Raw genomic sequence first — 26,274 nt, forward strand, 5'->3', positions numbered from 1 at the left:
GTATTCCTGTTGGATTTTCTAATTGTTGATCTCAAACTAGGAGGACAGAAAATATATTTTGATTAAAAATGTAGGGACCTTTATGTCCTAGTTGAAATTTGATGCTTTTCCTTTGTTTGGTTACTTTTCTTTCTCTGGTTCTGTGTCTTACAACATTTCCCTTTGGGCCTTTCATCTGGCATGAGATCAGATACTCTGGAATCTTCATCAAGACACTGATGAGATAAGAGGGGACTCATCACAAATTAAGTGATTTCCAAACTACTTGAGAGGAGAAAGGTTCTCAGTATTACTTGGTGGGTGTGCAGGGCAGGAGGTGCCAGTGCCCGTGTCTGTCGACACCCCTTAAGTATCTGCAGACACATCTGGGCGCAAACTCGACGAGGGGAGCCACTGAAGCTTTTGCTCGTGCTGGAGGCCGGGCGAGTGACAGGAGAGGGCGCAGCGGTGGAGAAGGCCTTGGTGAGAGGTCCAGAGCGGCTTGTGGGGAAGTGCCGCACTGCTGGCTTGTCACGGCCTCTGCTGCCTGGGACCCTGAGCGCAGGTTGCACGCCTGGGCCCTAGATGTGCCAGGATGTATGCCTCCGGGAAGTTCAGTGTGTGTCCGCGGTGGGTTCCCATCTGGGGTGAGATGCTCTGGGGTGCTTGTCTACATGGGCGCTAGCTTCAGGAGACGTGCGGTGTGACTTTTGAGGGCACAGCCGCATCTTAGTTCTTTGGGGCTAATGTGACTCTCAGCTGTGTGAACAAGGGAGCAGAGTATTTCGTTCTGGACACATTAGTTTAAATCTGGGCCGCAAGTCTGGGTGCTCTGAAAACCATGTTGAGAATAGAAGAGAAAGCTAAAAGGAGTGGTTATTAGGAGGAAAGATAGATCTAGTAGGCATGTCAAAACCAAGGCCAATGCAAGTGGAAGCAAAGGACTTCGGAGCACTCTGCCCACTGGAGCAGAAACCGGACGGGCCCCTTACACCTTTGCTCCCGAAGTGTTTTTATATGTTACACACACGTATGTGTTCACATGCACATGCCCGGCCCAGCACACAGACACCAGCCACGTGCACGTAGGCTTTTAGCCTGACTGACCTCTAGGCTTAAGGTCGTCACAAGCCTGAGGGAGACTTGTGAACCCAGCAGAGGCGTCTGGTGTTGGTACCATCCTCCAGCAGCTGCTCCCAGAGGCGTGGGGCACAGGTGGAAACCCAGAGAGTTAAAAGGTACAAGGTCGTTGGCATTTTATTTTAACACAGCAACACTTTTATTGCTTTTGAGGGTTTCGCTAGAGCAGACCTCATCCTATTGCACAGCTGTTTCATTTTGGCAGTTTAGAAAGTTGCAGTTAAAAATGCTTTCTTCAAAGCAAAAACAAATGAAATGCCCAGTGTGATTGAAGGTAAAGGCGTGCAGGCTTCAGAGGGACAGGGTCCATTGCTTTTCCTCCCCATGTGGACCATCTTTGATCAGCAGCTGCGTTTGGACAGTACTTCCGGACCCCAATTTCCAGAGACCCTTTGGAAATCCTGATCCATGGGGCCCCATCTATCAGGGAAGTCAGAGCCCAGCCCTTCAGAAACCTGAACAAGCTGGTCATGAGGATAGTTGCAGAGAGCTGGAAGCTGACAGAGAGCTAGCTGGGGCGATCCTGTTTGTCTTAAAGCAAGGGGAATGGAGTTCCTAAGGCTCGACAGGGGCCCATAGTCGTTCCCCCTGTTCTGCAAGCTTAGTAAACCCAGGAGACAGGCACCCACTGCGGAGAACTGCAAGCCCGGTCAAAGGCTTCTTGCAGTTTCTTAAGGGTTTCATCGACGCTGTTATTGACCAGTGAGAGGTCAAAGTAGTGAGCATACTGGCTGCGGATGGCCTCGGAGTCCTTCTGCAGCTGCTGCAGGGCTTCTGTCTGTGGAGACAGAAAGAGGGAGGGAGGGGGAGAGAGGGCGCCACGGGTGGAGCAGGGATCCACCCGTCTGCACCCCAGCACCACCGATTCCAGTAAAACATACAAGTACAGTGAGATTGTGTTTCCCCTCTAGCAGATTCACTGAAGATGAAACTGCATAACATGCTCCTGGCACAGGGACGACCTCTCTCCACATTCCCAACACAACCCTGCCTGGAATCTTTCCTACAGATATATTTGCACGTGTCGAACGCTGTATGCACAGGGCCATCGATTGTCGTATTATTTATAATAAGTTTTAAACCTAAATAGCCATCAAGGAGGCAATGAGGAAACTAAATGAGTCTCTGCTATATCCACACGATGGGAGACCACACAGCTACTGAGAAAGACCCAGGGAGGTCCCCACGCACACGTTCAGTGCAAAGCAAAGCGCTTGCAGGGTGGGTTTGGGGCAGCTCGGCTCTGGGGAGCGAGGAGGCTTTTCAACACGGTCCTGGCCTTCCTGCCCCTCCCCACACAGCACGCACCACGTGGGCCCAGGGCCGCCTCTGTTCTTCACAGTGCCTGCCCTGCCCCCAGATGCCCCTCTTAAGCCCATGTCGCACCAGTGTCAGGCTCTGCTCTTCTGGAACAATGGCCTGGCTAGTGCATTAACAACTGTCTGCTGAACGGATGGGCCAGGCACACGTGCTCTGGCCCCTGGCCGGGCGGGAAGGGGACGGCAGCAGGCAGGGTTAGGTTTAGGGTCGGGAAGCTGAGCTCTGCCGGCGCTCTGGCCAACGATCCGGACCGACGCCCGGTCCTCGCGGGCCTGGAGAGCGGCCCCGCCCCCCCAGCACAGACCCTTCAGTCCCACCTGAGTGCCCTGGTCAGTGGGTGCGATGAACACAATGAAGGGTGAAAGTTCTGCCGTCCGAACAATCTTCAGGGTCTGCAAAAGGAGTGGAGGAAGAAGAGAGGGGAAGAAAAGGAGTTAGCTGTCATGACGGACCTCTGCGATCAGCATCTTCGGGCCTCGCCAACCCCCGCACTGTCTCCAGCATGTCTGGTCCTGCTCTTCTTCCTCCAGGTGATCCCGGTGAAAGCTCGTGGCGCAGATCTGCGCTTGCTCGAGGGTCCCATGAGCTGTGCTCTTCAGCACCCTTTCCCCATCCACTCCTGCCTTCCATGCCTACCCACCTGGGGCTCAATGTCAAGGATGGCGATCTTGTCCTGCTTGTGAATCTGGTGCACTGTTTCAAATTTGGTGCCAAACATGTTGCCCTGGTAGCTGCCAAACTCCAAGAACTCGTTGGCAGAGATGCTCCGCGTCATCTCCTCTGTGGAGATGAAGTGGTACTCCTTCCCGTCTTCTTCACTCTTCTTGGCCGGCCGTGTCGTATCTGTGCACGAGAACCCAAATCCCTGAGCAACTCAGGGCCTCCTTGGCTCCCGAGGGCTCGGACGCTGGCGTCGCCACCGCCACCCCAGCTGCGTTTAGTGCAGGGAGTTTACCGGAGGGGTGTCTCACACAGGACCCCGAGGGGCTGACTCTGGGAAACGAAGCGGACCAGGAAGTCCCCCATCCGCCCAGAACACACCTAACTGTCAAGAGCCAGAGCCAAACGTAGAAAGTTCGTACCATCCTCCTCCCTTTATGAAGGCGCATCTCTCAAACACCAACCCCAGGGACACGGAAGCTCAGAAATGAAGAAATGACAGCTGAAAATATTTTAGAAACACATCTCCAGGCTACAGTCAGGATTTCTGGGAAGTACACTGAAAGTCTCCTTTTCGTTGTTTGGAAAGAAGAGTATTTTGGTTTGCTTTAAACTCACACTGTTAAATGCTGGAATGTCCTTAAGTCACAACGTTTACGATTACTCATGTAAGTGGTCCTCTGAGTAAAACGTGCTACAGATGCTGTAGCTTGAGACGCGACCCCCTGGTCTCCTGCGTCATCCTCTGGTCTGTCTCAATGGGCGCCTTCTCCTCAATCCACAACTGCCGCGCGTCTTTCTTTCCATCTTATAAAACGATGACTCTTCTTTGACCTGAGTTATCCTCACCTCTTACCCTTTCTAACTCACTTCTCATTCTAACTTACTGAATGACGGAACTGTCGTGGTTATTTCTACCTCTAAGGCCTTCTGCTTTCTGACCCCAGTGTGTCACTCTGTCCTCAAAGGCAAAACGGAGAAGCAAGGAATAAAAAAATACTAATAACAGGTTTAGAATCCAGTTTTCTACACAGATTCGCTCCTGGGAATGGAACTGATCTAAGCGTCCGCCTGACTGCTGGCCCGACTCTCCTACAACAGCTGCCAGGGTTACGTGGGCCTTACTGAGCGCTACTTTGAGAAAACGTTTCATGAAAATTGGTGGCTGTCCTGTAATTTCCTTAGCCACTCAATGGACCGGAAGAGAGCTCTCAGAGTGATTTAGGCATATGAGAAAGTGTTTATAATATAAATTAAAATGAAAAAAAGTAACATAAGTTTTTAATAACATATTATTTGTTTAATCTTTTAAAGCAGTATAAAAATGTTGACCGCTGCTTCTCTTATGTAGACAAACAGCACAGCTACTTTTTTAGTGGGAGCAACTATGGGCACAAATTTGTATCTTTCCAAATTGGCTTTTCTTTTTATAATCAAACATTTTTTTAAAAAAATCACAAAGGGGCTTCCCTGATGGCGCAGTGGTTGAGAGTCTGCCTGCCGATGCAGGGGACACGGGTTCGAGCCCTGGTCTGGGAAGGTCCACATGCCGCGGAGCAACTGGGCCCGTGAGCCACAACTACTGAGCCTGTGTGTCTGGAGCCTGTGCTCTGCAACAGGAGAGGCCGCGATACTGAGAGGCCCGCGCACCGCGATGAAGAGTGGCCCCCACTTGCCGCAACTAGAGAAAGCCCTCGCACAAAAACGAAGGCCCAACACAGCCAAAAAAAACTAAAAAAAAAAAATCACAAAGGAGGGACTTCCCTGGCGGTCCGGTGGTTAGGACTCAGCGCTCTCACTGCTGGGGCCTGGGTGCCATCCCTGGGCAGGGAACTAAGACCTTGCAAGCTGCGTGGTGCAGCTGAAGAAAAAAAAAAATCACAAAGGAAAAGACAGATGACTACGGTATCGTGTCCTTGAGGCCCCCGAGCTACTCACGCGGGGCGGGGTACGCGAACTTGTCCGGGCTCTGGCTGAGCAGGGCGCTCTTGATGTGGCTGCGGCCCACCCCGCTGGCTCCTGCACAGACAGAGGAGATAACGGCTTCCATTTCTTTCCCCAGACACAAAGGTGGGGCTAGGAAGAGGAATGGGATAGGGGTTTGCATCTCTCAGACCCCAAGATGAGCCACAGGTCAAAGCGAGTTGTGTGGCTTCTGGGCTGGGGTCAGGAGGATCGGGGTCTCCAGGCCCTGGGGTCCCAGCTAGGATTCCGAAGACAACTGTCATTTCCACAGGGGAGCCCGCTACCACATGGCATTTTCTGTTTATTTTTGAAGTATATCTGTCTTACTGGACTCTCCAAAATGAATGGAACTGACTTGTACTGGAAATTTAAACAGAACCCTCATACAGGTCCTCTAACCAACTCATGTTTTCACTCTAAAGATGGGGAGGACCCGGAAGCATAGGCCTGGAGCACCCCTACTGCCGCCAGACGGACAGACAACCTAAAAGAGTTAGCTGCTGAAAACCATGTGAGGTTTACCCTCTGTTGTAACGTGAACCCAGGGGAGTCCTGGTAAGGACTCAGAAAACTCCTTATATCTGCTCCACATGGAGGACCCAAGACACCTGCCTTCTTGTTTCCTCTTCTTCCTCACTGCCCTTGTTTTTTTTTGAGAGAGGGAGTGAGGGAGGTTACGTACTGCAGGCAGGGAAATAAGAACAGAAATGTAGAAATGTACTCTAAGTGGCAAAGCAATGAGAAGATACCGATGAGCACCAGGGTCTTCCTCTTGAACGCAGGGAGCCGAACGACTTCCTCGTAAGAAACAACATCCAACTGATCAAAAACTAGAGACAAAGAAAAGCAAGCCGTGTTCACGCCAGAGCTGGGCACACAGCGAAGGCTGCGACCGGCTATACCGGCTCGGACACCATCAGGGACAACCTGGATCGTGGATGCCCTTCCTTGGGGTCTATTTTTCGGTTTTCCCAACCCCCACACCATCTAAACTCAGCACGGCTGTTGGTCAGTTCTCTGGACTCGAATTTTCTCTAATCTTTTGGCCCCCACCCTCTCCACTTCTTCTCCACAGTTCGTTACCCGACGCGCCCGTCATCTCCCCTTATCTCCGGCTCGCGCTGCTGTCCCTTCCTCTCTGCCACCAGCGGTGCTCTGGCCACATCTGCCTCATTGGAGGTTCCTGACACAGCTTTCAGGCCCTGTGCTTTGCTCCCGGCAGGAAGGAGGCATTCAACAAATAGTAGCTCAATCGTAGATTATTCTTTACTTGCTATCTACAATCCGCTCAAACCCATTTATAATGTTCATATATTTCCAACCGTGGCAGCTAAGGGACAAAGTCTGAATTAGTTCTAAGGAAAACAGGCCACTGTCTGGGGCTGCTCAGACCCTGCAGTTGGCCATACTGATGGCACTGATGTACTGGGAAAGGTCTGGAAGGCTGTCGGGTTGGCCCCCTGGGGGTGAGAACGATGTGCCGGGCAGCGGGGAGGCTGGGAAGCGTACTTGCGCTGTGCTTGGCCAGGTACTTGTCTTTGTACTTTTTCTTCTTCCCGAAGGGACTGCAGCTCGGAGCCTCACTCGGAGCAGACTGAGCCCCGCTCGCCACTCGCCTGGAGGGAAGAGATGACCGAGGACGTGGGTGGCTTCTTGGTGTAAAAGCCCCGGGGTCATTCGCCTGTGCCGTCCCTTCTACACAAAACCCCCAGACCCATCTGCCTCCTGCCCTTTGTGTCATCCCGGACCCCGTCCTCCTCCGGCAGAGAAAGAGGGGGCTGCAGTCCCAACGCGGGCTTAGGGACCTGAAGCTTAGGGAGAGCATTTGTGGCAACACAGATCCACGGATGAAGGAAGAGCCAGTCAGGCTCATCAAGGCATCGCTGCCCCCCTGCCCATTCTTCCAGGAAAACCGGAAGGTTGGCCCGGTTGACAAACAGAAACTGCACACAGGATGACAGATCTCGGAAGCTGAGCAGCCGTGGTGGGCATGGGTCCCCGTCCATTGGCAGCTCACCACTCCTGCAGCTCGGGGGAGGGGATGAGGCCCGCCGACTCCCGGGAGGAGCCTTCCACCCGTCCCTGCCACCAGTTGCTGTCATCCTTGTTGATGATCTGGATGATGTCCCCGGTGACGAACTTCAGCCCCGCCTCCTTGCAAGGGATCAGGTTGTCCTTTTTGGGATCATAGTCAAACTGTGCTCTCATGAACATCTGAAAAAGAAGGCTACTATCTGAAATGCACTTGTTTCCTTGTGAACGTGCCCGAAGTCCTGACCCCACGATCTACTTCTACACAGAAGCTTGTCAGTTACGATACGTGGATACACGTGCTCACCATAGATAGCATTATCTATCAGAGCGAAATATTAGAAACAATCTGATTTTCCAAGAATGGGGAATCAATCAATTAAATATGGCCATCTACAGAATATATTACCAAGCAACTATAAAAATCAATTTGTAGAAGAATATTTAATGTCCTTGGAAAATGCTGCTGATATAACATTAAATGAGAATATCATTAAATAAAACCAATACCTAGTATGCTTGAAATTTTAAAAGAGTATTTCTTTATACACAGAAACAAAAAAGACTGGAAGAAGCTATATCAGAATTTAATACCAGTTTCCTCTGCTAGGAAGATTAGGGGTAAAAATCCAACCCAAAGAAATAAAGAAATAATAAAGAGCAGAAACCAGTGAAACACAAAATAGAGTTGAAAGGATCAAGAAAGGCAACACTGGTTCTTTGAAGATTCATGAAATTAAGGCTGATTAACAAACTAGAGAAGACACCATTTCCCAGTAGAGAGCACAATGTAGCACCACCATCACAACGGCCAAAATGAAGGAAAAAAAACCCAGGTAATTCTAAGTACTAGTGAGGATGTGAAAGAGCTGGAACTTGCAGCTGCGAATGGAGAATTGTACGACTACCTTGGAAAGTAGTTTGGCAACATCATGAAAGATGAACACAGCCTACAACTCATCAGAAATGCACCGAAACTCAGGTACAAAGAGGTTCACGGGGCTTCCCTGGTGGCACAGTGGTTGAGAATCTGCCTGCCAATGCAGGGGACACGGGTTCGAGCCCTGGTCTGGGAGGATCCCACATGCCGCGGAGCAACTGGGCCCGTGAGCCACAACTACTGAGCCTGCGCATCTGGAGCCTGTGCTCCGCAACAAGAGAGGCCGCGATAGTAAGAGGCCCGCGCACCGCGATGAAGAGTAGCCCCCGCTCGCCGCAACTAGGGGAAGCCCTCGTGCAGAAACGAAGACCCAACACAGCCATAAATAAATAAATAAATAAATAAATAAATAAATTTATTAAAAAAAAAAAAAAGAGGTTCACGGCAGCACTAATTTTTGTCAGAACTAAAAAGCTGGAATCACAGAAGGCCCTCCAGAGCACAGTCATACAACAAATGAATAAGAAGGAATCATCTGTTGCTACAGCACAGACTTCATACCGAGTGAACAAAATGAGACACTACACGATTCATACTGCATGAGTCAATTTACACAGATTTCAAAAAGGGGCAAAACTCGTCTCTGGAGTTAGAAGTCAGGGTTGGCGGGACGGGAAATGGGCACGGGGACTCTTACGGTGCTGGTCACGTGGGTGTGTTCAGTTTGTGAAAATTCATCTAGTTTTACACTTATGATTTGTGTCCTTTATTGCGTATGTGCCCATACACACCAAACCTTCCATTTAAAACAAGTTTTTTTTAAAAGAAGATTATACCATCATACGATAAGTGACCTGTGACAGAAACTTCAGAGTTATTTATTTTAAATCTTCCTTCTTCCACATTTATCTGTCAGGGCCCTGCAGCCCCAATGAGCTGCAAAGGGCCAGTCACGCCCGTGGTCAGGGAAACGCCTGCCAGTTTGTAACACATGTTAGTTTGGTTCAGAGAGTACCAGGCAGCTATGCTTGTTGAGATATCTACAATCACATCATTTCAATCAAATTCAAAGAATACACACTGGGCCTGAATCCTGCCATCATCACAAGAGAGAAAATGGCGCCACCTACCTGCAGTGCAGGAAGCCGATTTTGCTGGTTGGGAATAACTTTTAATGAGATCATTCCTTTGGTTTCTTTCTATTAAAAAGAAAGGTGAAATAAAATTGTCATGTAAAACGAACCGGGGTGACTGGGGGTTTCATTAAGTCATTTTTCCCCTCCCAAAGTCCTGGGCATTTTTTTTCCCCAATAGCCATCTTTACTGTACACTTTGAAATCTTGTAGCACAATGCTTCCTCCAAGACAGAACTGTCATGTGCCCCATAAACCAGCATAACAACATGGGGACGTACAAAGAATAACGAACAAAGGCTAATGGTTTTCCCTCCTCCTCGCAGTCGACCCCCAAGAGGTCCCCAGAAGTACTTAAAATGAACCCTGGCACACAAAGATCCACGCGTTTCTCCACACCAATAAAGGGCCAGTCATGTGTCTAAATATTTACACACATATTCATACATGTGTATTTTTGCTGTTTGTTTTTAACAAAAATGGGGTTATACTATATGCATTACTCTATGACTTGCTTCCAGGTTGATACATGAAGACCTCGCTCACTCTGTCTCATGGCTCTGCCGCATCCCCATTACTGGGCGTGTCCACTCTTGCCAGTTATTTTTTTATTACAATCTGCTGCAGTAGACACCCTTTAACGCGTGTCCTTATATATTTGCATTTGATTTATACAGAATAGAACCCCATGATGGAAATGCAGAGTCAAAGGATAAAAACAATTTTATAGCTATCCTCAAATTACTTTTCTAAAAAACTATAAAAATTCCACTCTCACCAGGAGTATATGAGATTCCCTTTCCCCCGAAATTCTTGCCACAATTACATGTTAACGTTCGTTTTAAATTTCTGCCAATCTGATGGGTGGAAATTATTTCATGGTTGCTTTATTTTGTAATTTTACTACCATAACCAAAATTGAGCACTTTTCGAGAGCTCATTGGCCATATGCTTTTTCTTCTTATATCTTTTGCCCAGTTGTCTATTTGGTTGTTTGTCTTCTGAAAGCCCAGAGTCCTAACCACTGGACAGCCAGGGAACTCCCCAGTTATTTGTCTTTTTATACAAAGTTTAGAAGCACTTTAAATATTAGAGTTGTTAACTGTCTACCTATTATATGCACAACAAGTATTCCTTGTTCACGGTAACTTGTGCCACGACACAAATTACCTTTTACATAGTTGATTTTATTTACATAAATCAAAAAGAAGCACAAATGTGGAATGTTCACATACTTGAAACGGTTTTTATGCAAGACGAAGGGATACAGCTGTGCCATCGGCTCAGAGAAAACACGTGCATCACGTTCTATTGAGAAGCAACCATTAGGCCAAACTGCTCCTCGTGTTGGTGACCATGAAACGATCCAGCCAGTGTCCCGGTGGGAAACAGGTGGCCCGCTCCAGAGGGTGGGAAGACGCTGAATGAAGGGTCTGGGGCACGTGGTCTGACACTGTTTGCTGGATATGTCTGTTTGCTGGATATGTTTGCTGTTTGGTGGATATGTCTTGTAAGAGTCGAATTTTCATCTACCTGTTTGCTGGATATGTTTGCTGTTTGGTGGATATGTCTTGTAAGAGTCGAATTTTCATCTACCTGTTCTCCCTGCAGTGTTTTCTTTTCTACTCTTTTCTTTGTGGAAGGAACTGGGTCGTTGGTCCTATAGAGTTTCTCATAGGTGGGTTATGCCTACTTCAGAGTTATATTTTACAAACCCCTTCACCCTCCACATTCATTTGCCAAGGTCCTGTCCGTTCTATTTCTGGTTGTTTGTTTCTTTTCTTCTGCTTGCTTTGGGTTTCATTTTTTCTCCTTCTTCTAGTTTCTGTGGGTAGAAGCTGAGGCTGTTGACCGAAACCTTTCTCGTTTTATAAACCAGGCGTTTCCACCTTGGTCCGAGTTCAGTGACATTCCGCAAAATCTGATACACTGTGCTTTCATTTCTATTCATTTAAAGACAGTTTCTAATTTGCCTTGTGATTTCTCCTATGGCCTGTGACTTCTTTAGAAGTGTGTTAACTTCCAAATATTTAGGGATTTCCAGGTATCTTTCTGTTTTTGATGTCTAATTTCATTTCATTGTGGGTGGACAGTGCATTTTGAGTCCTTTAAACCTGCTGAGGCTTGTCATGTGGCAGGGTACACAGTCTGTCCTGCAGAATGTGGCAGCCCTGCCAGTGTTCGCTTCAAGTATTTTGAATCCTCTGTCATCAGGTACATGAATGTTTAGGATGTGAGTCATTTCAAGAAGCAGGGTAAATCTGGTCCCTGTTACTTAATCTTGGTCAGAAGTGAGGTCTATCCTTAAACAGCCATGCTTCAGAGTTCTCTAAGGTTCAGTTTCCTCAGCTCTGGTTCAAATTAAACTTCTCCCTAAGTTGCTATTTTCTGCTTCATTCCCTGGCTGGTACCCTGGCATCTCCTTGCTGAGTGCCTGAGGGGTGCTTCCTGCCGGCCGTGACCAATTACACCCAACTACCCCATGTGTTTTTTCCTGCTCTGGTTACAGGAAGGGTCTCTGCTGTGGGCAGGGGTGGACCTATTATAGCCCAGTTGTTCTCTGTAACAAATCTATGACATAAGAACAGCAATTACTACCATCTTCATTTTACAGATGACCTAGAGAAGTGAATTCACCTGCTCCAAATCACAGGGCTGGAATAAAGGAGAGCAGGATTCAGAGCTGCCATTGCAGTCCAATGCTCTTTCTAGACAGACACTCTGGGTCTTTTGCCTTGTTTTAGAAGTTTACTAAATGAAGACAGAGAGCTGTCATTTCTTGCACAGAATAAAGATTAGCAGTGGTAAGAGGCCCTTCAATGAGGTATAAACACTTTCACAGAAAAATGAGGTACACAGACACCAATGTGGATTGATGCTTCACGAAGACAAGGGCATAGTGAATACCCACCATTGCCTTCTGCAGCTGATCTACTGAGTGATTAGTCACGTTCGTGCCATTGATTTCTAGGATCTCATCTCCGACGTGAAGGGAGCCTACCAACAAAAGAACAAACGTTCAGACAAAAGAGGTGTCAACAGAAGTCAAAACGCCACAGAAAAGAAACCAGGATCTAGAGCATGTTGTACGATAGACTGTGTAGAACACACAGGGTTGAAACCATTCAACCATGAGAGGCGGGAATGTTCTGTTCATGGCCTTCAGGGACCTAGCGAGACAAGCACTCGACGGTTTAAGACCGTGTCATCCTCCTTGACCTCAGGACTCCAACTGCAAAATAAAAGCGCTTGGTCCTGAAAGTGTCCTGGAACTAGAGTCCCCCTGATGTCAAGGGGCTATGACACAGCTGTACACACTCCAAGGGACAAGAAAGCTCGATGTTTCTCTGTTGTTTAGCTAAGACCTCCAAATGCTACCAAGTGGTAAAGCTAATCACTGTTTAGATTCTATGTGAAGAATGGGTATCAATACTTGTGCTACCCTTGATACACAGAAAAGCACTTCTACTAAATGACGCATCTGCAAATTGACGGCAGCTTCACATGGAGATACAACAGTTATTTGTAATTATTTGTTAGTATCTATTTTCTGAGTTTATTTTTTTTCTTTTCTTCTTTTTCTTTTATTTTTGGCCATGCCACGTGGCTTGTGGGATCTTAGGTCCCCGACCAGGGATGGAACCCGCACCCTCGGCAGTGAAAGTGCCGAGTCCTAACCACTGGACCGCCAGGGAATTCCCTATTTTCTCAGTTTAACTGGTAGCCTCAGGAGGTAGAGATGGTCTGTTTTCTACACTGCTATGTGTTCACAGTCTAATGCAAGGGTTTGCATATAGTAGTTGCTCAAATGTTAACTAACTGCAAAAGTATTGGCATAAATAAGTGTATAAGAATGCTCAGAGGGAGCGACAGTGGCACCGGGCGATTCATCATTCTAAAGAGCCAGTCATTACGGTACAAAAAATCTCTTGGCACACACACAAATGCTCCCTGTTTTGAACGCTATAAGCTTCGTGCCCCTCAGCCCTGAACAGGGAGTAAAGGACGAATCCCTGAACGAAACACGCCTGTACCTTGTCTGTGAATCATGCCGCCGTGGAGGATTCTGGCCACAGTGCAGGACTGCTTCTCATTCAGCTTCAGCGTGATTCCCTGGAAGACAGACAAGGGCACAGCAAGCTTAACCGCAAGCTCTTTCTGAGTTGATCTTTAAGACAACTTAAGGCAACTTCTTGGGAGAAATATTTTCTGTCTGCACACGAGGTGTCGTCAACTGGAAGGGGCAAGAAGCCTGCCATGAGGGGCCCGGGGTGGTGAGGAAGAGGGATTACCATGGGCTCCTCGGTGACCTTCTCGAACTGGATGAGCCGCACCTTCCGAGCCTCCTGGCCCTGGGCCCGGGCGGGGCTCCCTGGGGCGGCGGGCCCGTTGGTGTACATGTCCTCCGTCACGGCGCTCAGCTGGGGTGACACAGTCTGTCGGATCAAAACAGCAGAGAAATGTATGAAGCAAGCAGCCGTCGGGTCGCTGCTGCGCGTCTAAAACCCCAAAGGCTCAGCAAACCAACGCTTATCTCCTAAAGCTGGTGGCCAGTTGCATTAGACTTGATGTGAAGCGTTATTTATCCAAGTGGCTACCCCTGCCATCAGCCCGAGATGACACATCAACTGTGACCCCTTGACCCCAACCATGAAGACAGCAAAGCTGGACGGATTACACTCTAGAAAGACGTCTTTAGTATAAATCTGAAGTAATTTAAGGCCCGTGGCCTTGGCAGGAGGGCAGACAGGGGGATGGATTTTGTAATCCATGGTGTTGGGTCAACTCCGCACAGGCAAAGGGCACATTGGTCCCCACATCACTTTATATACAGAACCAGTTCCAAACGTGAAAGGTAAAACAACCAAGCTTTGAGAAGAAAGCACAATACATCTTCAAAACCTGGGAGGAGGCAGAAAACTGTAAAAAAACGAAAACTAAAACCACAAATACTTTAAAGTTAAGAATATCTGTTTGTGGAGAAACTCCACTGAGACAGGCAAAGGTTTAGTAGACACAGAGAGCAATAATCAAAAAGCACACAACTGATCTCATCAAAACTAAAAACTTCTCAGCAACACTCTCAGCCTGAGAGTACAAAGACTTATACCCAGAACATGTAAAGAATTCTTCTCACTCAATAACAGGATGATGAGCAATGAAAAGATGGACAAAACGTCTGGCAGACTGTTCACTAAAGAAGGCCTATGAGGGCTTCCCTGGTGGTGCAGTGGTTGAGAATCTGCCTGCCGATGCAGGGGACACGGGTTCGAGCCCTGGTCTGGGAAGATCCCACATGCCGCGGAGCAACTGGGCCCGTGAGCCACAACTACTGAGCCTGCGCGTCTGGAGCCTGTGCTCCGCAACAAGAGAGGCCGCGATAGTGAGAGGCCCGCGCACCGCGATGAAGAGTGGCCCCCGCTTGCCGCAACTGGAGAAAGCCCTCACACAGAAACGAAGACCAAACACAGTCATAAATAAGTTAAATAAATAAATAATTTAAAAAAAAAAGCCTTTGGAGAACCAAAGTGCTTTCCTATAAGAAAAAGAAGGCCTATGAAGAGCCAGCATCACCGTGATACCACTCCGCAGCCGCGAGGGAGCCTACAACGAAAAGGACAGATGTCGGAAACGCCCAGACATCGCCGGTGGGAACGCTAAACGGCGCAGCCCCGAGGAAAAGAGTGTGGCAATTTCTTATATCAAGTTAAGCATACGTTGACCCTATGCCCTGGCAACCGCACTCCTAGGTGTTCACCCACAGAAAGGCTTGCACACAGAAGTTCACAGCAGCTTTATTAACTATAGCTGAAAAGTCCACCTGCAGGAGGAGACCATTCATGAGGTTTTAGAACAAGCAAAACTACAGTAATAGAAATTTAAGACAGTGGTTGCCTCTGATAGGATGGGAAGGGGTAGGCTGGGTAAGGGCATGACAGACCTTCTGGAGTGGTGATGGTCCAAACTGTGACCAGGGTTGGGGTGCACAGGTGTATGCATTTGTTAAAACTCATCCAGTGCATTTCACTGTATGTAAATTTAACCACAAAATTAAAAAAAGAACCATAAAGAAATACTGAACCCTAGCCGATGATATGCATGCTGAAGCTTTTAGGAGTGAAGTGCAAAACCAAAAAAAAAAGGTGAATGGATGGTTTTTGGATAGATATGTGATAAAGCAGACATGGCAAAATGTTAATGGTAGAATCTAGGAGGTATGGCTAATGGAAGTTACTATAAAATTGTTACACCTTTTCAGTGAGATTGAAAATTTTCAGATAAAACATTGGAAGGGAATGACACTCAGACAGTGAAAAGGCCACGGAGCAGGAAACTGGAACCCTCGTGTGGTGCCCTACTGTGGATGGACTTCGGGGTGCTTCCAGGTTTGGGCTTTTAAGAACAGTGTCACTCTGAGACCACACGCCAACGAGAATAAATGGCTGCTGCACAATATGAATAAATCTCCTTGAAACGCTCCTTCTCCTGATACAACAGTCAATCAAAAACAATATGGAGAAGGAAGAAGCCCGACCTTGGTTTAGGTAAGGACCGAGCTGAAAATGGATTGTGGCTGGGGGCGCCCCTCAGAGACCGTGGGGAGGGAAGATCTTCCCAACGGGTGGAGCCGTGAGCAGGACACCTCGTCTGCCACTTGGCGGCAAAGGAGAAACGGGAATATCCCCAGGTGGGAACAGCTAGACCTATCTGTCTGTCTACGGAATGAGGGAAATACTGACAAAGAGAAACTGCCTTGTGTAACAACTAGAACTTCAAAAACCGCACATGACATTGAGTTACACGGCACTGCTATTAAAGCAGAATTGTCTAACAAAGGGCTATATTTAGAAAAGTGACTTATGAGACCTGGGAGCCCAGAACCACACAGAACTTCAAGGTCGTCTACAGTAGATAAGCCATTAATACAGTTACCACTGCATCTGTGCGGGGGCATCCTGGCACACAGACACCATGTAGCCCTGAAAAGGAGGGTCAGAGGTTAATCTGGAAGACATATTAAGTGGAAAAGAAAAAAAGAGTGAGGAAAGGTATGTTATCATCAGCATAAACAGTGAAAGATAAGAATATCTTCATATTTGCTTGTAAACGCATCATCTCCCTCTGGAAAGAGACATGAACAACAGAGAGGAACTGGGTGACTAGAGAAGGAGGTGAGAAGTAAATTGTATTCGTTTCATTTCAAATTAATTTCTAAACAGGCAAATGAAAGCCTATTATTCCTAAAGCCCTACAAAGTACAATGCTTTCTATTCTGGCAAGATAGAATTTTCCTAAGTGATTGTGATTTAGGTTCAAGTTGGCAGCCTAAGTACTTGCGTGTAGCCTGGACCCTGTTTAAATGAGACCAAACGGGGGAGGGTAAATAGAAACCCACAGACAAAAAACAGGAAGTCATCAGGGATGAGAGATTTCAAAAATTTTTCCAGAAGACAGCTGAGCCTGGAACGTGCACATAGGAGGAATTGGCCGGGGCACAATGGGCTGGAGCTCGGACTTCTGAGAAAACATCTCCTGAAAAGCTGCCCATCCAACCTACAGCTCCACTTTCAAGGCAGGAAGAAGGAAGAAGGGCCAGGCCAGTGGCATCTGTCCCAGAACTTCCCCAATGGACATCTGCTCATGTCTCATCAGCCAGAACTGCAGAACACAGCGTGGCCATCCCAGGCTGCACAAGGGGCTGAGAAAATAAGAACTGAGTTGGGCATCTTGCCATCCCGAACAAGATCAGGGAGAAGCGGGGTCAGCAAGAAGTGAAACAAAGCTGTTGGGTCAGCAACCGGTCATAATAACACAAAATCCTTTACTAACTTTCCCTTTTTACGATCTACCTACAGCAAATCACGAAACAACACTAAGGTCCACACACACATGACAGAAAAGAGATGAAGGGAAGGGCTACCGATCCTGTGACTACAGTGAGAGGGAAAGCTGACGAAGGAATGAATGCAGAATTTAAAGGTCTGCTTTGTTTTGTTTCGTTTAGTAACAATCAGAAGACCTGTCCCTGCGGAACCTGCCCCCCTGCAGATGGGCACACGCTCTCTAGCTCACTCCCCACTGCGCCCTGGGAGGAAAGCTAAGCACGAGCTGTGGATCCTCCTGCATCTGGGATGTTATTTCTTACACACAAGTGGCTTCACTCACCCGATCCCTGCAGGTTACATGAAAAAAGTACCTCTGGACGACGTGTAATGTACGTGATGTAAAGGCACAGGCCCTTGAACAGCTAAGACAATTTTGAAAAGGAAGACAGTAGAAGGAATCAGTCTACATGGTTTCAAGATTTATATGGTTACGAATAATCAAGAGGGTGTGGTCTGGTAGAGGGACAGACACAAAGATCAATGGAACAGAAGAGAGAGCCCAGAAATAGACCCACACAGATACGTCCAGTTGATTTTGACAAGGTGCAAAGGCAATTCAACGGAGGAAGGGTAGTCTTTTCAACAAATGATGCTGCAGCAATTGGACACCCATAGGCAAAAAAAAGAAACATTGAACTAGACCTTTAAAATGGATCATGGACTTAAATGTAAAATGTAAAACTACAAAACTTTTTAGAGAAAAACATAGAAGACAGTCATCAGGGTTTAGGGCTAGACAAAGAGTTCTTATACTTGGCACCAACAGCGGGATCCATAAAAGGAAAAACTGATAAATTGGACCTCTTAAAAATGAAAAACTTGACCCCTGTGACAGCCTGTGTGAAGATGATGAAAAACATCATCATGTGGACTGAGAGAAAACATTCACAAACCCCACATCCAACGAAAAATTCTAACATCCAGAGTACGAAAAGAATGCTCCATATGCAACAATAAAAACAATCTAATTAGAAAACGGGCAAAAGACATGAACAGATATTTCACTAAAGAGGATATGTAAGGAAGGATGGCAAATGAGGACATGAAAAGATGTTCAATGTCATTAGTTATCAGGGAGAAATGCAGATTAAAACCATAAAGAAATACCACTACACACCTATCAGAATAGCTAAGATAAAAATTGGTGACAAGACTAAATGCTGGTGAGGATGCAAAGGAAACTGGATCTCTCATCCACGGCTGGTGGGAATGTAAAATGTTACAGCCATTCGGGAAGAGAGTTGGGAACTTTCTTAAAAAACTAACTGACTACTTTACAACCTGGCAATGGCACAAGACAAAAGTTTGTGCAAAACGTGTACATGAAGGTTCAGAACAGCTTTATTCGTAGTAACTCAAACCTGGAGACAAGGAGAACAGCCTATAATAGGTGAGCAGTTCAACAGACTGTGGTCTATCCATACCTCGGGACGCTTCCCAGCAATAAAAAATTGCATACAATATGATTCCAGTTATATAACATTCTAGAGATGACAAAATTATAGAGGAGGAGAACAGATTAGTGGTTGCCAAGGGGACACGGGGAGAGGTGACTACAGAGGGGTGGCACCAGAGAGGTCTCTGTGCTGATGGAACAGTTCCATATCTTGATTGTGGTGGTGGTTACATATATGCAGACATGCGACAAAATGGCACAGAACTACACTCACACGTCATACCAATGTCAAGTCCATGGTTTTGACGGGGTACTATTTTTGAGCTTGTAGTAGACAGAGGTGAAGTTATTGCATAAAAGAACTAGCAAAATGGCTGGCGAGTCGCACTTGTTTGCAACCGAAGAGCTATAACTAAGAGAGCACAGTACCAAAGAACGGGCAGAGAGGCAACAACCAATCCTTGAGACATCTGCAGGGTACAGGATCAGTTTCCAGACTCTGGATGCGTAAGTAAGAGGCCACAACACACAGTGACCAAATAGTTCCTCAAAGCATTGCCCATGGCGACCTGGAACCATGTGGTTAAAACTCTTCAAAGCTAGGTAGCTATTGCCACAGACCCATTTGAAGAGAATGAGATCAAACAGCTCTCTAAGTAGACTCAAGAAAACTGGAGGAAAAGCAGCGTCAAGTTGGAAGGAAGAATTCTTTCTCTCAAATTAAGCATCTGTACTATTTGTATATTTTTACCATGTGCATGTGTTAAGAGACTGAATGTATAGAATGAGGAATTCAAGGATTGCTGACTGAATGACTGCTGTGAATAGACAAAGAGCTCAAATCTCAAATTTCTGGCCTCAAAGCATGAAATAAAACTTAGGACTTTCCTTGATCCTGACTTACAAATCTTTTTTCACTAGTAGTTGTGGGGCTGAGAAAGCTGAAAACCAAACCCAGAAATTAATCCCATGGATTTATCAGCATCTACCATGTACCTGTGTCAGTACCCAAAGCAGGTACTGGTGGCCATAAAATCTGAAAACATAGATCAGATTATTTTATCATGTGCTGTAAAGTGCCATCAGTAAACCATTTATGATGATTCACCTGTGTTTCGAGAAGCGCTGGGCCCGTCTACAATGACAGGTTCGAAAGTCTCAGTCCATGGAAGACAAAGTGACCTTTGCAAGGGGCCGACGCCTACGTGATTGTGTGCCTGGAACAGGCAGATAAAGCGGCGCCCTCCGCTCATCGCCTTCTCATTCGGCTCCGTGACACAGATTGCTTTTAACACATCAGCCTTTAAATTAAGGACTCAGCACCCAGGAAAGTTCAAGACTTCCTACCTGAAAGGCTGGTCTTTTAAAAGTGCTTATTCATCAAGGCGTCCCCCTTCGGGATGACTCAGAGCCGCTATCACGCTCACCCAGAAGCTGCAAATGATAAGATAAACGGAACCCTCCGACGTGGCGACCAAAGAACCAACTAGCAACAGTGAGGCTTCCCTGACGGCTCAGCAAGAGGGGGCCGGCCTCTCCTCCACGGCGCCCGACGTGCAGGAAACGCCCTCAACCAGCCCCCCGCACCCCGCGCCGCAGACAGTCCCAGGAGCAGGGCTAGACAGACCGACAGACGCACACGGAGCCAAGGTGCTTCATTGACCCCAGCCGTGGGGCTGAGACCACACCAAGGGCAGGACACGTCCACAGAGTTCAGCTGGCCCAGACCCAGCTTTGAAGAAATGGGAAAGTTACCCGCCTGCCACTCAGGGTAACTAACTTGTCCAGGTTGACAACTTAGACTGCAGTCTGTCCCCTGTCCCATCCGTCCATCCATCCACTGGCCACGTGCCGGGCACCTGTCCTGCCCCTGAACCGCTCTAACTTTTCTTGTTTCCATAGCTGGTAATACATTCATTCCAACGTGCTACCAATATTTCGTTTGTTTACTTTGTCGCTGCAAAGCTGAGCCGTTTTTGAGCCCTTAGCAGCCCCGCGACCACCAAGTGATGCTGAACAATGTGGTCAAAGGTACTAGATTGCATTTTGCAGACTTCACTTCACAACTCTGAGACCAGCCTTCATCCCCGCCACCCCAGCAGGATGGGGGCAGCTCTGCAGCCTCTCGGCCTTTAATCACACACACTGCTGGGGTGGCAACGCCTGTGCGCTGAAACCCCCTTCGGAGGAAACATCTGCAGCGGGTTCAAAGGGCAGAGGCAGTGGCTCAAAGGAAGTTGGGATTAAAAAAGAGATGAAAAACAAACTTGGCAGCGGGTGGCTTTCCCACCCAAACGGTCGGATTAAGAGTCGGTGACAGCGAACGGAGGAAAGAACAAACATTTGTTCAGCCTACTGTTAGGCTCTTTGCCAACTGTTTCCACGTGGAGACTTAGAAGGCCCAGGCCAAGAAGGCAAGTGATCGCCGCAGACGGCAGGCGAGGTCAGGCTCCACTTTGGGAAAGAAAACAAGAAAAACTATGAGAAAACCAAGAGGGCGCAAGGTACCAGAAACAGCCGAGCACTGTTTCCCCACAAATGACAAGAGCCGGGGAAAAGAGTTGGGGAAAGACGAGCGCCTCAGAGCCAGAATTTTCTGGCAAGTGACTTTGGGGCAAAAACCTATAGAGTCGACCCTTGAGCGTGACGGGTTTGAGCTGCACGGGTCCACTGACACGCGGATTTTTCCCACAGTAAACACCGCAGTGCTACACGATCCGTGCTTGGTGGCCTCCGCGGATGGGAGTCGTGGTCACACAGGAGCCGTTTCAGCGGCAACTGCGTATGTACTTTGCTCATGTGTATTTCTCTATGGGAAGGAAAAACGGAAAAGTGAAGACTCAGAAAAGAAAATGTCACGTTACAAAATTTGTATTCTGGTTCCCTAATTCAGAGCTTTTCTTCCCATTTCCCACCCCTGGGGTCACTTCCCCTCCTTTTTTAGCAACAGTGAAAGATGTGAGCAACGCACTGCTTAGGGGAGAAAAATCTCTGCAGTCAATGAAATGTCAACTGATTTCATCTCCCTTGCCCCAGGGGACATTTGGCAGTGTCTCAAGACCCCCGTCAACCCTGAATGTCCCCTGCCTGGAGCGCTATTTGCCAGTACCATCCTGGCCCAGGCACAGCAGGTGATGCCGCGTCTCCCCACCCAGGAGCCCCCAGACAGCTCTTCTGAGTGGAAACTCACCTGGAGCCTGACTTATTTCTTAGGTCATTTCCCATGTGGGACAGGCCCAAGTGAACTTCCAGGGACTTTCAACGTATTGCTTCAGGTCATGGGAGAAGGGCTACTTCAAACAGGACTGAAGAGAAAAGTAGGAATTTTACAACCAATCTTATGGGCACTAAGGGATTGTAAAAAAGAACAAGGTCAGAGAGAGCTCATAAAATGTTTCTCCAAGGAAGGAAACATATACTTAAATATGGGAGACAGGCTACACTTCAAACCTACTGCAAAATTATATTTTGACAATACTTTTTCAATACCAGATGTGGAGTATAATCAGAGGTGAAACTTTGGGTTTCCAGTCTTTAGAGCTTTTATAGAAAGCAATCTCCCTAAATGTAGCCTTTGGCAACATGAGTTTATGAACTCCTTTAAAGCCAACAACTTCCTTACAACTTGTCTTGGTTCTTGCTAGGACAGCAAAACGTGCTACTGCTGCTGGACGGGCGTTACGTCAGGTCAACATCACCGCAACCCTCTCAGCAGGTCCATTTTACAGAGAAGAGAAATCAAAGGCACAGGGAACTTGGGCAGCAAGGGGGACGCAGAGCCCAGGGTTGGCAGCAGAGACTGCTAAGAGCCCCAGAGGGAAGGTGAACCTCAGGAAATAAGAGTCAGCAGGTTCGTGGGGTCAGGCCACCTTTCATCGTGTGGACATTCTTCTTCCAGTGTCCACAGCTTGGCAGATCTGGATGCTTTTCATTCAGTGCTTTACCAAGTTTTCTTGTTTCATCTTCAAATCCTTTCATACACTCAAGCAAACTGACTAAGCAATAGACTGTATCTGCTCTTGCAGGATCAACTCACAGCTCCACAAAAACTGCTAATTACTCAGAGGGCAGTGAAAGGGCCTCTTTTCAAAACCGCACACAACTTCTCCAGCCTCCCCACCAGGAGCAGACAGGTCTACACAGGGTCTGGGCACTGAGTTACAGGTGACACTCAGGTTTCCGGGGATGGGGGAAATGAACCTAAAGGACCATCGGGGAACTTTCTGGAGTGATACAAATGTTCTACATTATGATTACGGTGACGGCCACATGATGGGATGCATCTGTCAAATGTCATTGAACTGCACAATCAAATTCGTGAATTAGATGTATGCTAAGTAAACCTCAATAAAGTTGCCAAAAGAAAATTTAATAAAGAGAAGTGGATTTTTTTTGGGGGGGGGTGAGTTAAGGCTCAGCCAAGTGAGCTGATTGTGGGGAAGAAAAAAAAAATCCCATGTGTCCAAACTTATGAGAAACCAAGTAGTTTTAGAGCCTGAGCCCCTCCTAGTGTACATGCTGCCGCATAACTTCCCATTTTGCCTTGTCAGCTGAATAACCAGCGTCTTCCCCACGGGTTCATCCTGATTTGCAATGACAGACAGGTGTGAATGCGGAGACCTGAGCTGATGCCACCCAGCCCAGAGTCCACAGCTCTACAGTCTGCTTTACCTTGTGGATCTTCAGTTTCCTCATCTGTGAAAGTGGATGGCTATACTGAATCGCATGTCCACCTCTGAAGTCACTTATTAATTCAGCAAACATTTCTGAGGACCCACTTACCAGGCATTTAAAATGTAAAAAGTGAGTGTGAAACAGCCCTGCCCTGGAAGATCTTGTAGTCTAGGAAAAAGATTCACACTGTGAGTTCTGAGGCTGAGTTATCAAAGGCAAGATAGCTTCTGCCTGGCCCTCTCTCTCTGTCTGTGTGTCTCCGTGGACATCCTTTCCTGGAACCTGGCCACCGCGTTGTGAGAAGGCCAGGGGACATGGAAGGGCTGCTGGCCGGTGCTGGCTGATGGCTGACAATGAGACACAGCGTCAGCCTTCAGATGAGTGAGTGAGCGAGCATCCTGGTGGCCGTGCCCTTGTGGGAGAGACCCTGAGCGACAACCTTACCTTGCTGGGTCCTCGCCACACCCAGAAGTATGAGAGGTAACAAGAAAACGATCAACCCTTCCCTCTGGGCATCTTTGAGGATCGAGGTGATGAGCTATTTACGGGCCATCATAGGAATCTGGGGGGCAGAATTACCTGTGAGGTGACTGTCTGCCCACAAACAGACACAGGGGTCCACCCATCTGTGCCCCAGCACCAGGGGCCCTGCCTAAATGCACAGGGATGGTGAGTGAGCACTTCGGGGCCAGCGTTGGCTTTTACAACCCTTTCTGCTGACACAACCACCAAGCAGTCCTACTCTCGGATCTGTTCCTTACAGTCTTTCTGTGACCCTGACTTCCGTCCACGAAGAAGTTTCCCTTGACCTTAATCAGCTCTCGGTCGAGGCCGCGGCCTCTCCCGATTCTCGCCTGGAGGCGCTCCTGGGGGCCACCAGCCACCGCGCCCGGAGTCCCGCCCGAACCCCGCCGCCCGCCGCGGCCTCCACCCCGGGGGCAGGACCCCCGAGGGCAGGGCGGCGGGCGGGGAGGGACCGCGGCGGGAGGCGCGGCCTAGCGACGAGGACCGGCCCGCATCCCGCGCCGGGCCCCGGGGCAGCTCACCTCGGGCCGGCTGCGCTTCTGCAGCAAGTGCTCCAGGTAGAGGTCGGAGAGCGCCGTGCGCATGGCACCCCCGCTCTCGCCCTCGCTCGCCTTCAGCGTCATCTTGCGAGACCTGGGACGCCGGGCGCCGGGACGCGGGGACGCGGGGACGCGGGGCCGGGCGGAGCCTGGAGCGGCAGGGCCCCGGGCCTGCGGTGCGGAGGCGGCAGAAGCGGCGAAGGCGACTGGGAAGCGGCGCGGCTGGTCAGTCACCACCCCGCAGGCTGTGCGCCGAGAGCGCGGGGGAGGAGCTCCGCCCACGCCCCACCCTCGCCACGCCCCTGAACCCGCCCCCCGCCTGCCCCCGCCCCCTGGGCCCCGCGGGCCCCCGGCGCTGCGCCCCTGAGGGCCGGAAGGGGGCGCTGCTCCCGCCGAGGCCCCTGCGGCCGAATCCCAGAGGGGTCATAGGAAAAAGCACACCGCTCCCAAACCGCAGAGGACCCCCGGCCTGGGGCGGGTTGAGCGCTCCACCTACACCCGGGCCGAATTCGTGGGGATGGCGGGGGAGCATCCGAGGGCTGCGACGGCCGCCCCTCCGACTCTAGGCTCCACCCATAAACCGATGCGGGCACAGGACATTGAGAAAAGGCCTTTTAAGGCTCCTGCGCTGCTGTTATTTGTCTTAGGCTACATCTCCTACTGTTAATGCCACAAAAAAATTGAGGGATCAGTGGAAGCGAAGAGAGCCAACATTCCTTCCGAATCCTAGAGCAGAATTCCTTATACCCTAACACCTTCGTGGCGTTAAAACAGCAGCCTAAAGGACGACAGACTTTCTGAACAAAACAAACATTTCCTGTGCTTACAGAGCTCAGGGCTGTCCACGATCTGTACACACCTTTACCTGATAAACACCTGGCCCCTTGACCCCAAGGGAGTAACCTCGCAGTATTATAAGCAGTTCATTACTCTATGTAATCTTATTTGGACCTTCCAGTACCTCATAGACAAGAAGGGAAAATCCAGGGGCAAGAGTTTGCAGCCAGATCACCCAGTTTTCTCTGCTAAGAGGCTGAGCTCACGTGATTGCTGGCTCCCTTCCCCAAGATTACCCTGAAGGAACTATAGGAGGCTGAGATACACACACACACACACACACACACACACACACACACACAGAGGCAGAGACAGAGACACAGAGAGAGAGAGAGAGAGAGGAGAGAGAGCTATTGAAATTAAGACAGTGCGATACCGGTGCAGGGATAGATTAATGGAGCAATGAGATAGATTAGAAAATGCAGAAACGCACCCAGTCACGTGTATAACTGTGTATACGATACAGGTGCCATGTTAGGTAAGTAAAGAGGGACTTTTCATTAACCAAAGCTGGAAAATGGTTATTTATATTGAAAGAGATGAAGCTGGAACCCTCCTCCATGCTATATGCAGAAAAAAAATCTATTCCAGATGGATTAAGGACTTCTGTGTCAAAAACACAACTTTAAAGCTCTTGACAGAAAACAGCAGTGAAGAACTTTTAGACTTCGGGATAGAGAAAGATTTCTTAAACAATGCAGACAAACCATTGACTATAAAACAATATTGATCAGTTTGACTTTAGCATTAAGAACTTTTACTCATCAAAAGACAAACTAAAAAGCAAAAAAGACCAGTTGTGCTTTTGCAGAAAATATTTTCAATACACACAACTGACGAAGAATTCCTATTATGAATATATAAAGGTCTACAAATTAATAAGGAAAACACAAACAATCCAGCAGATAAATGAGTAAAAAACACGAATAAACATTTCACAGATGGAGAAACACACGTGAACAATAAACATATGAACAGATGTTCAACCTCATTAGTGATCAGACCGCAATGAAATACCACTGCACCTTCATTCAATTATCAAAAATTTAAATGTCTAACAATATCAAGTGTTGGAGAAGATGTGAATCCATATGAGTTCTTGGATATTTCTGCTGGGAGTACTGCTGTTGGCAGTACTATTTAGGAGAACAGTTTTGCATTATCTCATAAAACTGAACACTACCTCCTGAGCCAGCAATCCCGCTTCTGGGATAGGTTTTCTGAAACTTGATAATCTAATTTTAAAATATGTGTGGACTTGTAAAGAACAAGAATTGCCAAAGCACTCTAGAAGAACAATGTGGGGGAA

General features: G+C 48.1%; 1 protein-coding gene across 2 annotated transcripts; it reads right to left on the reverse strand.

Moving 5' to 3' along the window:
- Window positions 1–1,234: 1,234 nt before the first annotated feature.
- Window positions 1,235–24,389, reverse strand: MPP1 (MAGUK p55 scaffold protein 1). 2 transcript variants are annotated; one of them, XM_082376409.1, is made up of 12 exons: window positions 24,111–24,388; window positions 13,401–13,544; window positions 13,143–13,221; window positions 12,020–12,105; window positions 9,106–9,174; window positions 7,082–7,278; window positions 6,574–6,680; window positions 5,814–5,894; window positions 5,038–5,118; window positions 3,080–3,282; window positions 2,757–2,831; window positions 1,235–1,897 (listed from the first exon to the last, which is right to left on the reverse strand). In XM_082376409.1, exons 1-12 carry the CDS (start codon window positions 24,210–24,212, stop codon window positions 1,721–1,723), a joined length of 1,401 nt encoding a protein of 466 aa, XP_082232535.1. In that variant the 5' UTR covers window positions 24,213–24,388; the 3' UTR covers window positions 1,235–1,720. The 2 variants fall into 2 exon arrangements, with proteins under 2 accessions (XP_082232535.1, XP_082232536.1); XM_082376410.1 differs by lacking the exons at window positions 5,038–5,118; window positions 5,814–5,894 and having other exon boundaries at window positions 24,111–24,389.
- Between the last annotated feature and the right edge of the window lie 1,885 nt (window positions 24,390–26,274).

The sequence above is a fragment of the Balaenoptera borealis genome (genome assembly GCF_965194805.1).
Source record: "Balaenoptera borealis genome assembly, chromosome: X".
NCBI lineage: Eukaryota > Metazoa > Chordata > Mammalia > Artiodactyla > Balaenopteridae > Balaenoptera > Balaenoptera borealis.